General features: G+C 52.9%; 4 protein-coding genes across 4 annotated transcripts; 2 read left to right on the top strand and 2 right to left on the bottom strand.

Annotated features, from left to right (window-relative positions):
* Nucleotides 1–705: 705 nt before the first annotated feature.
* Nucleotides 706–4,886, bottom strand: COCVIDRAFT_86814 (hypothetical protein; the record flags this gene model as incomplete). Its single annotated transcript, XM_014705929.1, has 2 exons — nucleotides 706–3,285; nucleotides 3,345–4,886. 2 exons carry the CDS (start codon nucleotides 4,884–4,886, stop codon nucleotides 706–708), a joined length of 4,122 nt encoding a protein of 1,373 aa, XP_014561415.1.
* A 1,047-nt stretch (nucleotides 4,887–5,933) lies between these two features.
* Nucleotides 5,934–10,865, top strand: COCVIDRAFT_86887 (hypothetical protein; the record flags this gene model as incomplete). Its single annotated transcript, XM_014705928.1, has 2 exons — nucleotides 5,934–7,047; nucleotides 7,165–10,865. The coding sequence occupies 2 exons, from the start codon at nucleotides 5,934–5,936 to the stop codon at nucleotides 10,863–10,865; spliced, it is 4,815 nt and encodes a 1,604-aa protein (XP_014561414.1).
* Nucleotides 10,866–11,551: 686 nt separating this feature from the next.
* Nucleotides 11,552–12,694, bottom strand: COCVIDRAFT_44845 (hypothetical protein; the record flags this gene model as incomplete). Its single annotated transcript, XM_014705927.1, has 1 exon — nucleotides 11,552–12,694. A coding segment is annotated over one exon (1,143 nt), but the record flags the coding sequence as incomplete, so codon positions are not given.
* A 438-nt stretch (nucleotides 12,695–13,132) lies between these two features.
* COCVIDRAFT_22720 (hypothetical protein) lies at nucleotides 13,133–15,414 on the top strand (the record flags this gene model as incomplete). Its single annotated transcript, XM_014705799.1, has 4 exons — nucleotides 13,133–13,269; nucleotides 13,320–13,518; nucleotides 13,568–13,665; nucleotides 13,713–15,414. The coding sequence occupies 4 exons, from the start codon at nucleotides 13,133–13,135 to the stop codon at nucleotides 15,412–15,414; spliced, it is 2,136 nt and encodes a 711-aa protein (XP_014561285.1).
* Between the last annotated feature and the right edge of the window lie 724 nt (nucleotides 15,415–16,138).

Below are 16,138 nucleotides of genomic sequence, written 5' to 3'. Positions count from 1 at the left end.
ATTTCACGTATTGAGCACGGAAGTCATGGTCTGTACGTGTATTGTATGTATGTAGTCGAATCCAATAACTATGGAAAACAATGAAATCAGATTGAAATAACAATAAATGATTGCTCGTGCAAATGTGTGTGTGTGTGTGTTTTACTTGCTGTTCTTTCTTGGTTCAGACGTGGTATCAGATGAATCAAGACTTGGAAATAAAAGTAGAAAAAAAGGGTATAACTATATCATTCTATTTCCCCCTTCCCTCCCTCTCACCCTAGATTGGCAACCTGAAAGGAAAAAAAGGAAAAAAGAAAACTAGATTAGAACTAATCCATGGGTTTGGGGCTCTCTTTCATAGGTCCATTACTACCGAGTTTCCCAAGTTTCCCAAGTCTCCCCTATTGGTTCAGATCAACTGAACCCTATCTTTCTCTGTGCGTTTCCTTACTTGCAAGCCACTTGTCCATCTAAGAACAATTTAGGAAAAAAAGTGGGATAGATATAAATGGTACAATTCATGTCGTGTCATAGCAAAAGTGTAGTAGGTATAACGTGTGACCGCTTTACCACTACCCTCGAGGGTGCTTAGAGCCCTGCAAAAAAAAAGGAAATCTCCCTCCCCGTACAATGCACTGCTTCATCTCTCCATACGTTGCATACACATTGTGTAAATGTCGATCCTGTCGGGCTACTGCAAGTCTACCATGCCAAGGCGACACCTTACAGCTCATCCTTTGCGGCTTTTGTAGCTTTTGTGGCTGCGCTGGATAGACTGCTGGCTGCGTCCTCGGCACTTGCAGAGGCGGCTGCGTACATCTCTGAAATACGGCTATTGGCAGCAGCGACGGCGTCGGAAATGCGACGGTTGGCGCTCTCCATGGCTCCTTGCTCGGGGCCATACACTGCTGAGCTGGCGGCAGAGGATAGTGAGCTGTATACTTCACCAGCACCGCTAGTGACCGAAGCCACATAGTCACCCGCGGTAGGGGTACCAAAGATGGCCTCGCTAATAGCCGCTTGTGCAGAGAGTGCGGCCGCTGAGAAGCTGTCCTGGGCTGCCTGGGTTCCGTAGACCTTGGCGCTGACTTGAGATTGAATAGATGAGTATACGCTGACCACGGACTCGCTGGCTTGTTCAGCGGCACCCTTGGGAGTTCCATACAGAGCAATGGACGCGCTCTCGACAGCCAGATCCAAAGAAGCGCTGGCCTGACTCAGGACATCCTCAATAACAGCTGGAGGTGTAAAGATTGCGCCAACGACAGAAGTGGCAGAGGCGTATGCGTCAGCGGCTGCGTCAGTCACCGCATCGTAGCTATCGCCAGCATACGATTGGGCAGACGCGATAGCAGCGGGCAAACCTGTAGAGTATGCGGAAGCAAAACGGCTCATGACGCTTTCCGTGAAATCGGGCTCCTTGCCAACTACAAGCTCAGAAATCAGAGCCTGGACATCAGCGTATTGCTTAGCAGCAGCCTCAGTAGCCTGTGCGCCATATGCACCGGCCTGAGAATAAATAGACTGTGCCCAGGGTGTGGGTTGACCGTAGACTTGGTTACTTGCTTGTGAAATCAGCGCCTCGCAGTTCTTGCTGGCTTGCGATGCGACAGACTCGGTCCAGGGTGTCTCCGAGCCGATAACACTGGAGCTGATTTGCGAGACGGCCGACTCCGCTGAATCGGAGATGTAGGAAGCAGCAGAAGCAGCCGAGGCCGAAGCAACTGAAGCCAGAGACTCCACAGTACCCTGTTGAGGGCCATTGACAGCACTTGAAGCTGCGTCAACGAATTCAGAGTACCGGGCGTGCGCAAGTCCGATAGCCTCGTAGTACTGTCGTCGAGCACCATCAGCAACACCAGTCGACTGGGGAAGGAATTGGGCAGATGCTTGACTCAGACCTTCCGACAGCCGGGACGCAGCAATGGAGGAAACTGACTCAAAGTATCCCTGTTGTGGGCCAACTGCATAGTCCTTTGCGGACTGGGTATACTGCACAGCGTTTGACAAACGCTCGCTTGCTGCTGCAACAGAGTCGGAATAGGCTTTCTCGATATACGAGAGCATCGTCTGGTGTGCAGGTTGGGGCTTGCCCGAAACCAGCATAGACAATTGAGCCCTGGCATTTTCAAACTGTTTGCTCGCAGCGCTAACAGCATCGTTGTAGCGTGAGCTCGCCTCTATATGAATGGTCTGAATGACAGCAGTAGGAGCTGGCGTGCCGAAGATGGCGTATGATGCTGCGGTGACGGCTTGCGCATACCTGTCGGCAGCGACGCTAGTAGCTTTCTCAACAGCGGGCTTCTCAGTTCCATATAGCACGCTTGAGGCAGCGGCGAGTGCCTCGGCGTATTGTTCGCTTGCAATCGACGAGGCTGATTCGATGCTGCCTTGCGTCTTTGATGGTCCCAGGAGCGCTTCGCTGACCGCACGACTCAACTGAGCAGCTCGGTCTCCCGTGTCCGCCAATACTTCCTGCACCTTTTCAGAGTATGTGTCATCCTCATCGTCGTCAAGAGGTTGATCAAATACGACTTGCTTGGCCTCAGCAAGAATCTGGGCATTGGCACCGCCAAACACCTTCTTTGGCGCCTCATAGGCTTCAGAAGCCTTTGCAGAAACCTCCTCTACTACCTGCGAGGCCACAGAAGAGGCCTGAGACAGCACACTTTCGGATGATGGTGTACCGTAGATGGCCTCGGAAACTCCAGAGGACGCTTGTGCTGCTGCATCCCCTACAGGGGCTATTACATTCTCAGCAAGTGCGGTTGAGGCTGCTTCAACTGCTTCAGCAGCTTGGGATGATGCCCCGGATGCTGCTGCCTTGGCAGAGGATGCAACGCTTTCCGCAAGCGGTGTTGAGCTGCCCTGAATAGCCTCAGAGATTTGAGATGATGCATCCGAGTACATTTCTGCGGCGGACGAGGCGATGCTCTCGCTGAGTGGGGTGGAGCTGCCTTGAATAGCCTCAGAAACCTGACTTGATGCCATTTCAACATTCTCCATGACCTTTTGGGCAGCATTTCGGATGCGAGGTGCAAAGATTTTGTCGGAGAAATCATCGCTGGCATCACCAGCCCAAATCTTTGACTTGGAAACGTCCTTTAGGCGAACCAGCTCCGCGACCATGTCTGATGCAATTTTCATAGCCTTGTCCTCAAGCTTCTTAGCTTCCTCGTGAGCAGCACGAAGGCCATCATGTCTTGCCCCAACAGCCTCAACTTCACTCTGCCATTCAATGAGTGTGTTTTTCAACTTGTGGTAGTTTTGCCAGTCTTTGTATGTAACGCCATCAGTCCATGCCTACGATACTTTGTTAGCAGAGTTCGTCAGGGAGTTAACTTCTTGGGGCCACGGCATACCCATCGCATGCCAACCTCTTGAAGGCCAAGGCTATGTATCTTTTCTAGAACATCGACAGTACTTCTTACTGCAGCTCTCACTAGATCATCGGTCTCCTGGTCGTACGACACCTTCCAGTCACGGATGTCTTGGGCGCGTTCCTTGACCGTAAGGCCGAACTCACGGGTCTTTTTACTGCAATCATTGTATGCAGCCTCTAGGTCGGCTTCTGAGGCATCTTCAGGGAGAGAGGAAACAGTTTTTTTGATGTAGCTCTTGAGCTTGGCAATGGTTGCATCAGCAGTCTCCTCGAGTTTAATGAGCAGAGCCTTGCCCTGGCCGTTAACAGCATCGTTGATCTTGTGGTTTGTGATTTCCTCTACGCGTACTTCGAGATCTTCAGCACCCTTGTCGGCGGCGGCAGAGAACTTGTCCTGCCACTGGCGGAGATCGTTGTTAAGCTTCTCCTGCAGCTCGGCCTTGGTGAGCTTAGACGCAGAAGGGGCAACTTCAGCTGAAGATTTTGGTTCAAGTTCCTTTGAGGCTGTGCTTGCAGATTCGCTGCCAAAGAAGTCGTCAAGGACACCCCAGCCAGACCCTTCGGTGGAGCCGGGAGAGGCAACAGAAGCGGAAGAGCTGGCCGTGGTGGGGGCATGCTTGCTGGATGCCACAGAGGTAGCCGCCTGCGAATCAGCAGCAAACATGGCAGACTCCATTTTTTGCTGATCTTTGTAGCGGCCTAGTCGCTCAGAGATGCGGACTAGCTGGGGCTCAACATTGTCTCCATACAGGATGCGTATTTGGGGCCAGACGCTGCGCTGAAAAAAAGTCCAGGCAGTTTCCTGGGCAGTGCGAAGGTGAGGCCAGACGATATCAACGAGGACGTGGTGGCCATAGGCATGTCCCTGCTTAAGGTATGGAAGAGAACGCTCATAGGCTGGGAAGAGAGTGTGGTGGTAGATTTCCTCGGAGCTGACTTTGAGGTCGTTGTAGTGGGGGGCAATGGCGTCAGTCGCCTTCTTGACGTGGGGACCTAGGTGGACGTCGTATTGTGCCCAGGCCTGTTCCTGAGCGCTCTGCAGCTGAGGACGAATGGACTTTTCATACTGAGCCTCTGCATACTTCCTCGCAAGCTCAACCCTGTGTGCACCGTGTGTTGCGTATTGCTCCTGTGCAAAGATGATGGCGGGCGTCGTGTAGGGCTTGACCTTGTCGAGCTGGGGGACGACATAGGTCTCGTAGTAGGGGTCGAGATAGGGCGCGGCGAAGTCGCGAGTTTGGAGGTATGGCTTGCACACGCGGGGAGAATCGTCGTGCAGCTGAGTGATGGACTTGGGGCAGCGGAACAGCAAGGTGATGATGAGGTACCACGTTGTCAGCCGTGCTGTCATGCTCGTAAAGGCTCCCATCACAGTCCGCCGGGGCTTTCTTGAGCGGGCTGAGCGGGCCTGGTCTGCATTGTTCTTCGCCTTTGCATTGGTAGATGCGCCGGTGGAGCCATTGGCACTGCCATTTGGCGAGGTTTTGGACTTTTTTGCCCTTCCGTTGGCCTGGGCGGCCATGCTCGCGTGTAGTCGACGATGGAGCGGAGCGGCTTCTGGACAATGCGAATCAGCCAATTTGCAGCGGCGGGGGCGAGTCAGGCTGCTCACCAAACGGAGCAGAAATGGGCAGCTTGGTGGATTGTGGATAGAGGGAGAATGGAGCTGATGGGCGCTCTCAACGTAACCTGTCTGTTTAGCGTTGGGGGTGCAGCACAACCGAGCTGCAGCAGTGATGTAATTTGCACGTGCGGGCGCAGGAAGAGAGACAGAACAAGATCAGGATTTGGGCATGCGAGCTGATTGTGGCAGTGGGTATTATTGTGATACGTGACAGGACGACAGCGGACACGAGTGCATATGTATGTGTATCTGTGTCGCGACGGCAGAAATGGAGCTGGGGGGATGCGAGTGCCTCAGGTTGCCCCTGCTGCTGTTCCTTCTGCGAGCTCTGTAACACCCACGCTCGTCGTGCACCGAGAAAATGGGCCGTTTGCGTGTGCCAACAGCCGATGTTTCGTCACAGCATGGCTACTTTTAAGGGCCGGGCCAGAGCAAGACCCCATGCTTGTTTGTCAGAAATGTACGTACTTAGTGTGAGCAGTAATAGTAGAATAGAGTATCCCCCCAGGCACTACTACTAGGATAGCGTATGTACTTACTGACATAGCCGTTGTGGTGGCCGGGGGGTGCTGTGCCAAGACTGCTTCCAAGGGTCCGGCGGCGACATCACCACCACTTCCGCCCGGTGTCCTCTGCCGCCGCCTTCACCATTCTGGCGCCTTCCCTCACCCACCCCTATCATTCCCCCTTCATACCCCACTCCCTTTCCTGTCTGTCAGTCTGTATATTTCTTGTCGTACTCTGCTTGCCTCCACAAGCCGAGCCTTGTCCTGCTATTCCACCGCGTACCGGCACGCGACGCACCCAGAAACTATTCTCCGTCACTTTAGTCCCGATGACTACTTGAGATACCTCACTCTACGGCTCCTGCCTGAAATCCCACTGCCCCGACGACTTCACTTCGCCCTCCTATACCCCGTATACGTCTTTTAATACCACCCAACAATGGCCACCGATGCCGCGCCTCTGAATGCGGGGCCGTTCGACGATGCCCCCGACTCGCCCGACACACGAACATTCGACAGAGACGAAGCCGATACCTGTCGAATTTGCCGTGGAGAAGGCACTGCCGAAGAGCCCCTCTTCTTCCCCTGCAAATGCAGCGGCAGCATAAGATATGTCCACCAGGAGTGTCTGATGGAGTGGCTCTCGCACACGCAAAAGAAGCACTGCGAGCTGTGCAAGACGTCCTTTCGCTTCACCAAACTATACCACCCAAACATGCCCAACCGAATACCTACCACGGTCTTCATCCACCGCGCCACCCTCCATGTCTTCAACATGTTTGTCACCTGGTGTCGCGGTGTCCTCGTAGGCGCCGTGTGGCTGTTCCTGCTTCCCTGGTGCATGCGCGTAGTCTGGCGCAGCCTCTTCTGGGTCGGCGATGGCGGCTGGTCGCGAGAAATATTCATAGACACGGCCGACACACCGGACATGCGCCGGTTCTCCCCCAGTGAACTAAACACGATCCGGGCTGCAGTTGAAAATGCCAAGACCAGGAACAATACCAGCTCACTAGCATCCGTATCCCTCACACCCAACAACAAAACCACTCCCCAGTCCATGCTCTGGAGGTTTGCGGAACGCCTCTTTATTGGCGCCCCGTATCCGTTCCTTCAGCTGCCCCAAAGTGACCAATCACATCTCTTGTCCGTCGTTGACAAGAATATTACGGCATCGAATATCACGTCAAGTCCTCTCGGTGTCCGTAGCCCTTCGTTGCTCTCCGACGTCCCTTTCTTCAATTGGTTCCAATCCCAGTCAGCCAACCGCTTTATCATCGATGTGATTGAAGGTCAAATCATCACTCTGCTTGTAGTAGTCGCGTTCATCTTGGTATTTCTCATTCGAGAATGGGTTGTCCAGCAGCAACCGGTAATCAACATGGTTGCTCTTGGCGACAATGCTGCTGCACAGCAGGGCGCAATCTTTGACGACGACGCTCATGTTGAGGATGTTGTGGTTGATGAAGATGAGCTGGACGATGCTCTGGACGCTCTGCATGCCGAGGTCGCTCAAGACGCTCACGAGCTGCATGACCATGATGAAGACGAGCCAGGTTTCCCCGACAATAACGCCCAAGCCGAAGAGCACGACGCACCAGACCCCACAATACGCCGGGTGCGTCGGTCTTCTTCACTCCGCAGGGAACGTGATGACTTGGTCCGAAGATTAGTACGCGAAGGTTTGTCAGATGATGTTCGAGCAATGTTGCAATCGGAATCGGCCAATGGCCTTGCCGATATCTTCAACCAGGATGATGCGACTGCTCAAAATCTTCAAGAGTCTCTTCGCCAAGCGATGAGTGCTGGAGAGTCTGCCAACCAAGCTGAAGAAGAAGATGATGATGATGATGAAGAAGCCAGTAGCTCAACTTTTCCCGCACGCACTTCCTCACTTCCCCTGCCCTCGAGTTCCACACCAGATGCAGCAGATTCTGATTCGTCTGCATCCTGGTCAAGGCCAAACATGCCAGCACGCGACCGCTCATTTATTGCTACAGAGATTCGTCGCAGCCTAGAAGAGGCCAACACTTGGTCGTTCGAGAACCTGCCACAAGCGTCGGAACCAGCCGCTGGCGATACGAACGAGGCACCCAGTTCTTGGGGAAATAACGCTGGAGACCGACAACCAGCTCAAGAGCGTGGGAGTGTATCAGATCACGAGCAGCATAGTGATCATAGTAGCGGGAGTTGGCAGCAGGTTCCTGAAGTTGTGGGGGATGACTCTGACCAAGCGCTGGAAAGAGAGCACGCACACGACAAGGGGAAAGCCAAAGCTGTTGATTATGGTGACGAAGAAGCATCAAATGAAGACACATCACATGAATCCGCTTCATCGTCTGAAAGCACTACCGCTGATTCGGACAACGGTGTTACGGTTAATACCATTATTGAAGTAGAGTTTGATGCCAGCCACCCCGCGTACAATTTGACTGCAGACGAAGAAACCGAAGCTGAGGAGGACGAGGAACATCAAAACGAGCCTCCTGCACCTGTAAACCCAGTTCAACCCGCAGACCCTCAAGCCCCAGGAAACCCAGTAAACCGCGTATTGGATTGGATGTTTGGAGACGTGGCGCCTGCAGCCCAGGCAGCTGATGAGGGAGGCAATGAGGAGCACATTGTTCGTGACTTGGCAGATGAGGCGCCGTTTGTCCCGTTTATGGGCAACGAGGCGCGAGATCACGGCAATGCCCCCGCACGGGATGCTGAGGTAGCTGCTGCCGCTGCACAGGCTGGTATCGATGTCAATGACCAGGAAGCGATTGAAGATGCAGAGGACTTGGAGGGCATACTTGAACTCATTGGCATGCAAGGGCCCCTGGTTGGTCTTTTCCAGAACGCCTTGTTCAGCGCAGTGTTGATTTCTGCAACACTGGCCTGTGCAGTTTGGCTCCCTTACCTTTGGGGTAAGGTTGTCATTCTCTTCATGGGAAGTCCTGTCTCGCTCTTCATCAAGCTACCTCTGCAAGTAGTTGCCACCATCACAGACTTGATTGTTGATGTCACTCTATTTGTCGTGGCCGGCGCAACGTATTGGAGCTCTGCTGCCATATCTGGTCTGGTCAAGCTCTTTTCCTGGGGCAAACTTTCAGAAGCGGTCGAGGGCCCACTTCGTACAATATCAACGCCTGCTTATTCTCTTGCAGAGAGCTCCATGGTTCGTATCAGCAAAATGTTTATGGAATCGCCTCTATCGCCTGGACCCGACTCCTTCCGACTCTCAGTAAATGCCCATGCTTCTTTGCGAAGCCTGCAAAATACGACTTCGTTCGCGCTCAACGAGACCAGCCATTTTGCAAACGCAATCATTGAAGAAATCTCAGCTGACTCGCTACCCAGGCTTGTGTTGAGGGTTGCCGGACACTTGCCGTCTCTCGTCACAAATACCTTTACATCCGCATATGGACGAGGCGGCGCCTTGTTGTCATGGCTATGGGCTTCCAAATCATACAAGATTACCCTTGATTTGGATTCGACTCACAACACAACTTCCACGTATACTGCAATGGACTACTGGACAGCCAGCGATCGCATGATTGCCATTCTTGCTGGCTATGGGTTCTTCGCCTTGGCTGGTGCTGTGTACCTCAAGCGCGGTACTCCCTTTAGCTCATCACAGCAAGGACAGAAAATCGAACGCATCATTTCCGACATTCTACAACAAGCCGGTGGTGTGCTCAAGGTAATCTTGATTATCAGCATCGAGATGTTGGTATTCCCACTGTACTGTGGCCTGCTCCTCGATCTCGCCATGCTCCCTCTTTTCAAGAATGCTACGCTGTACACGCGGTGGCAATTTGCTAGGGAAAGTCCGTGGACATCTGGGTTTGTGCACTGGTTCATTGGCACTTGCTACATGTTCCACTTTGCACTCTTCGTCTCCATGTGCCGTAAGATTATGCGCAAGGGTGTCCTGTACTTCATCCGCGATCCAGATGACCCTACATTCCATCCGGTCCGTGACGTTCTAGAGCGCAGTGTCACTACTCAGCTTCGCAAGATTGCCTTCAGTGCTCTGGTCTACGGCGCACTCGTCATTGTTTGTCTTGGAGGAGTGGTTTGGACTCTGAGCCGGGCAACTTCCAATGTTCTGCCAATTCATTGGACAACCGAAGCACCGTCGCTAGAGTTCCCGCTTGACCTCCTCTTTTACAACTTCCTCACGCCAGTGATCATCAAATTTTACAAGCCTAGCGAGGGCCTACACGCCGTCTACAAGTGGTGTTTCCAGAAGTGCGCCGGTTTCCTCCGCCTTTCAAACTTTCTCTTCGGTGACAAGGTTCCGGAGCAAGAAGGCGAGGATGGCAGATATGTGCGTGCTCCATCTTCAGATCAAGCCCGCATTCCTAAGGGCCAGCCTGTCTTTGTCGAAGTGGATCGAAACAATGTGCGCAAAGACGGCCAGAACGAAGGAGGTGTGCACAACTCTGATCTTGTATCCATGGTTTTCATACCGCCATGGTTCCGCCTGCGCATCTTCTGCTTCGTAGTCACAATCTGGATTTTCATGGGCCTGTCGGGAGTTAGTGTCACCATCCTGCCTCTCCTCTTCGGTCGTTACCTCTTCTCGCTCTTCCTCCCCCCAACGGTCGAAATGAACGACATCCACGCCTTCTCCCTCGGAGTCTACACCCTAGCCAGCATTGCCTACTCGGGCTACCACGCCACAAAATTCATATCTTCCCTCAACAGACGTCTCCCAGACCCCATGTCTACCTTACGCACCGTCGCAGCAACTACAGCGCGCCTGGGTGGCCGCGCCCTCCGCTTCTCATACGTCTGGGCCAGCATCATCTTCGCCATCCCCTTTTTGTTCGCTGTCATCCTCGAACTCTACTTCCTCATGCCTCTGCATGCTTACCTCGGCCCCAAAGAGCCGCACGTAGTGCACCTCATTCAAGACTGGACCCTCGGCTTCTTGTACTCGCGCCTCGCCGCCAGACTCATCTTCTCAAATCGCAATTCCCGCCCCGCCCGCGCTTTTGCCGCTGTCGTGCGTGACGGGTATCTTTATCCCAATGCGAGAATTGCGACTAGATGCTTTGTAATCCCCGTCCTCGCCATCTTCCTCGTCGCCATTGCTATCCCATCCAGCTTAGCATTCTTCGCGACAAGAGTTCTATACCGTGGTGCGAGCGAGGCGACGAAGAACCAGGTTTGGCGCTTTAGTTTCCCCGCCGTGGGCCTTAGTATCGTGCTTATGTGGGCCTCGTCGGCGGTTGTGAGGTTGCTTGTTCGCTGGAGGCTGGTTGTCCGCGATGAGGTTTATTTGATTGGGGAGCGGTTGCATAATTTTGGGGAGAAGAGGGCACCCGTGCAAGGGGTGCGGGACGGTGCGAGGGGTAGTGAAGAGGCGGTGGTGGGGGCGTGAAGATTGTAGATGGAGATGGAGGTGAAGTAGGATTGTAGTTTTAAGATGATTTTTTTGATAGCGTTCTTAATACCATTCTTGTATTGTACACTCATGATTCTGATCGGATATGATTTGTTTTGTTCGTGTTGATACAAGTGACGTATTTTCAAACTCGACACCTTGATTCACACCTCTCTGTCCTATCATCACCCAAGATATAATTTCGTACGCAGAAATAAAAAGTGCCAATTCACTGGCTTTCATATTCCAAAATCACAGTGAAGCATAACGGGGGGGTATATACCTAATTTAAATACAGCGCCGCGCCCCCCTTCCCCTCCCATCCTGTCCCAGAAAACCCCAGGAAGGGGGGGGAAATCCCCGTTCAAGTACCCGATCGAGACGTGAAGCGCATCCTTGACCTCAGAAAGCAAACAGAAAAGGAAGGGAAAAAAACTAATCATACAAAAAGAGGAATGATGATAATCGAATTCCTGGCTCATTACGCGTATCCCACCCCCCAATCCATACCGAGCATTTATGCCATAAGCTCTCTCTCTCTCTTTTTTTTCTCCATATGTCATATCGAATATAGCAGTGCGTTACTCCAGCACATCTCTACTTCCTACACCAGGACTTAACATTCATACCCAAATTTCTCAGGTCCGCCGACTCGTCCTCGACCTCGTGGCAGGTTTCGCGGTCGCAGCTTTAGCCTGACTAGCGGCCGTGGGCGCATCAAAGGATCTCGTCGAACGTTTCTTTGCTGTTTTTGCGGCACCGTCTGTGGTGGGCTCGTCGTCGGCTTTGCGTTTGCGGGAGGGTTTTGGGATTTTGGAATCTGTGGATTGGCTAGTAGGTGTGGGGGCGGAAGGGGTGGTGTCTGTCTGGGATGCGGAGACGCTGCGAGTGGCGGTTGAGGGAGGGGGTGTGGGGGGTCGTTTGCTGGAAGGGGCTACGTCGGAGTCGGCTTCTGCGACTTCTTTGTTGCCGTTGCGCTGTTGGGCCACCCAGGAGAGAAGCTTTTCTTCGGCGTCGCCGTCGTCTTCTTCGTCTGAGCCTTCGAGCATCGCGTCGGCCATCTCGCCTGCAATGTCGTCGCCTGCGTCCTGGTCGGCGGCCATGCGCATGGCGAATTCGAGGAGCTGTTGAGGATCCATGCCACTCAGTGGACCGCCGGCAGCAGCGAGTTGACGCTGTAGGGCTGCTAAAAGAGCCTCCTGAGAGATGCCTTGTCCTTGTTCACTTGTAGCCTCGTCGTGGCCCTCTTCTTCGTCCTCGTCGTAGGGCGGCGACGCGGGCTCTGTAACAAAAGCCATTTTGCCCTTTCCTTTTTCTGACGGAATTGAGGGTGCGCCTGGTGAGGTTGGCGGCGACCCCTTTGCCCATTCTGGTATATTGGCGAGCGTCTCACGCCAGTTCTTGAAGAGGGCATATGGCTGCGCGTTGTCCTCGAGTGCTTTGGGTTTCACGCCACGGTCTGCCTGAGAGCGCCAGACAATTGGCGAGTGAGTTGGTGCAGCGGGTTCCGCGTCCGTACTTGTGTTGGTGTCGGCCTTGCTCTTCCTAACTGGACGGCGTACTGGCCGTTTCCTCTTGGAGCCCGCCTTTGCGCCCTTGACGTCGAGCGGCTGGAAAGTAGTGTCATCGTAGCCGTCGGAGGCGTACTCGAGATCGTTGAAGTAATCGAAGCGGTCCCAGTCTTCTTCCATGTCTTCGTCGCCGCATGTGGCCGGTGGGGGCGAGGCTACGGCGTGCTCTGCGAGGTCGTCGGCTGCCATGTACTCATCTTCGACGTAGAAGAACTCGGCATCGTCGTAGTCGTACTCGTCTTCGTAGTCGCTCATAGTGGATGGAGATGGGGCGTGTCCTTGTCGAGGGTGCAGTCCGAGTAAGTGGAGGCTATGACGCGGGCGCGCGCAGAAGACGCATTCAGGCGCACGGGGACCATCAGCGCGATGATGAGTGGCGCATTCTCGAGGAAAGCGCGACGGGCAACAAGCAACAGTGAGCTGGCTGGCGCCGTCCCACGTCACCCACGCTCCTTCCCCATTGAGTTGCTGGCGTGGAGTGCGACTGCCCGCTCCCGTTTGCGCGTGCCTCTTCCCCGCGTATTGACGTCGCCCGGCTCCACGCGGCTTAACACGACACCGAGGCTCCTCGCACACATTCCATGGCTCAGCACCGCATGTGCTTTACTTTTTTGTAGCTGTGCAGTCAGTCAAGCAGTCTACCAGTCAATCAATCTGTCCATCTCATCTGCTCCATAGACTGCATTCGTGACCATGCGTGCCTTTCGCAAGTCTACTCACCTTTCGCGCCAGCTGCTTGCTCCCAATGGCATCCGCTGCAATTCCACCGCTGCGCCCACACCCAAGTCGCTTACCTCTGTGCTCATAGCAAATCGTGGGGAAATTGCATTGTAAGCCTCATGCTGTGGACGAGCAAGCAAAGCATCTGACATGGTCTTAGACGAGTCGGCCGCACAGCATCAGAATACGGCATCCGGACCACAACCCTCTACACAGACCCCGATGCCCGGTCACAGCATGCCCTCAGCTCGCCCTATGCCATCAATCTCGGCGACCCCTCTGCATATCTCGATGGCGATCGCATAATACAGATTGCAAAGGAGCAGGGCTGCCAGGGTATACATCCGGGCTACGGCTTCGTACGTCGCTCCAAACACCGACATGGCATGACACTAACGGGCACTGTAGTTGAGCGAGAACCCGACCTTTGCGAGAAAATGTACAGATGCGGGCTTGACCTTCATTGGTCCCCCATGGAAAGCAATCGAGTCCATGGGAAGCAAGAGGTGCGCCCTGACCATCCAATATAGCCATGCTAGCTAACATGCAGAAGTGAGTCCAAAGACATTATGACCAAAGCCGGCGTTCCCTGCATTCCCGGATACCATGGCTCCAACCAAGATCCAGAGTACCTCAAGGAACAAGCAGCCAGCATCGGCTATCCCGTGCTCCTCAAGGCCGTCAAAGGTGGAGGCGGCAAGGGCATGCGCATTGTCAAGGACGAGTCGGAATTCCTTGATCAACTAGCCTCTGCAAAGTCAGAAGCGCGCAATTCCTTTGGAGATGAAGTCATGCTGGTCGAGAAGTACATCACCACACCGCGCCACATTGAAATCCAGGTCTTCGCCGACAAGCATGGAAATTGCGTCGCATTGGGCGAGAGAGATTGCAGTATCCAACGCCGACACCAGAAAATTCTTGAGGAGTCTCCGGCCCCCCACTTGGACGAGGCCGTCAGACAAGATATCTGGGAGAAGGCTAGACAGGCTGCTCTTGCCGTGGGCTACGAAGGAGCAGGAACTGTCGAGTTCATCTTCGACAACGATACGGGTGAATTCTTCTTCATGGAGATGAACACTAGACTGCAGGTCGAGCATCCCGTGACTGAAATGGTTACTGGCGAAGATCTTGTAAGGTGGCAGCTTATTGTTGCTGAGGGTGGAAAACTGCCCCTTACCCAGCAACAAATCGAGCAGAGGATCAAGGAGAGGGGACATGCCATTGAGGCGCGCATATACGCCGAGAACCCAGACATGAACTTCATCCCCGACTCTGGACTGTTGCTTCATCTCAAGACACCCCAACCCAGCTCTACCGTGCGCATCGACTCTGGCTTCATCGCTGGTGATGAAGTATCTTCGCACTACGACCCCATGATCGCCAAACTCATCGTCCAAGGCCCCACACGCGAAGCAGCAATCCAGAAACTGCGAGCCGCACTCGAGGAGTACGAAGTTGCTGGCCCTGTCACAAATATCGAATTTATCAAGCGTATGTGTGTGTCTCCAGACTTTGTCGCCGGTGACGTAGAGACCGGATACATCCAGGAGCATCACAGCGAGCTCTTTACCCCTGAGCCTCCAGCGCCAGAAGTCTACAGTCAAGCCGCACTGGGTCTCGCTCTTCAGCAAATCTCTGCGTCAAAAGGAGACGTATGGACAGGACCGCCCGTGACAGCTGTTGGCTTCGGCTTCAGCAGCGCCTACCAACAACGCGAATTCAACCTCGTCGAAACACCCGCCGACGGCAAAGGCGAAGCCAAAGCAACAAAAGTCACTATCCGTCAGACAAGTCCCCAGAAATTCGACATTACCGTGGGCGACAAAACATACAACAACGTCACATCTTCCTTTTCTCCTTCAAGCAACAAACTAACATCCTTCTATCCGCACACCCGTCTCGAAACAACCTTTGTCCGCGACGAAGACCGCATCACCCTCTTCCATCTCGGCCGCCAACACCGCCTCCGGCTCGCCATGCCCGAGTGGACCAAGAAGGCTCTTGGCGTCAAGGATGTCGCCAACAGCGTTCTTGCTCCCATGCCCTGCAAGGTTCTCCGTGTCGAAGTTGAGGAGGGTCAGGAGGTTAAGAAAGATCAGGCACTTGTCGTGATTGAGAGTATGAAGATGGAGACTGTGATCAGGAGTCCAAGTCAGGGTATTGTAAAGAGGATTGTCCATGGCAAGGGCGATTTGTGTAAGGCAGGGACTGCGCTGGTGGAGTTTGAGGAGCCTGAGGGTGAGAAGGAGGCGTGATTGTACATTTATGTGGTGTTGGATTTTTTCTTGGTTTGATCAAAAAAGCGATGTTATGTATGTCGATGTATGAATTTTATGAGTTGTCTATGATGAGATAAATTGTGAGGGGCGCATGCTGTGATGTATTCGATTACTTACAAGAATAAAACTACTGTCTGTTTTTTGGTAGAACCAGTAGTTTAGGTTCTTGGGTCTTAATATAATTCCCTTCGTTGCTAGTATCGTGTTCTGTGTGTTGGTGGCTGGTTTTTTTTAAAGATGAATTGTGTGAAGGAAATATGCGCTAATAGACACATTGACAGCAACAACCTCAATATACACACAGTCACATTAACATATACTATGAATTCTATGCATCCAAATTCACCTCGATGTTTATTATTATATGAACGTAGTAAAAAAAATAGGTCTATTATAGAAATCTGCATAACAGAGTTCTGAATGACTTCTCTCTGATTTTGCAAACACAATAACACGTCTGTAACGCAATCTTCCTGACTAAAGGACAGAACCACACAATCTCATATATCCTCTAATCGAGCAGATAAAAAACCGAAACAAGTAGAACAGAACAAATATTCATCTCTCTCAGCCATATTCAGCATAAAAATTCAGTTGTTACATCCCAAACACACTGTATAAAAGATGCAGGCCTGATAACCAAACCAGTAGATATATCACATCACAGAGAACCAAAAAAAGCCCCCAAACACGGAAGTCC

This window comes from Bipolaris victoriae (assembly GCF_000527765.1).
Source record: "Bipolaris victoriae FI3 unplaced genomic scaffold scaffold_6, whole genome shotgun sequence".
NCBI classification, from domain to species: Eukaryota; Fungi; Ascomycota; class Dothideomycetes; order Pleosporales; family Pleosporaceae; genus Bipolaris; species Bipolaris victoriae.
This window is presented reverse-complemented; position numbering and strand designations above follow the sequence as displayed.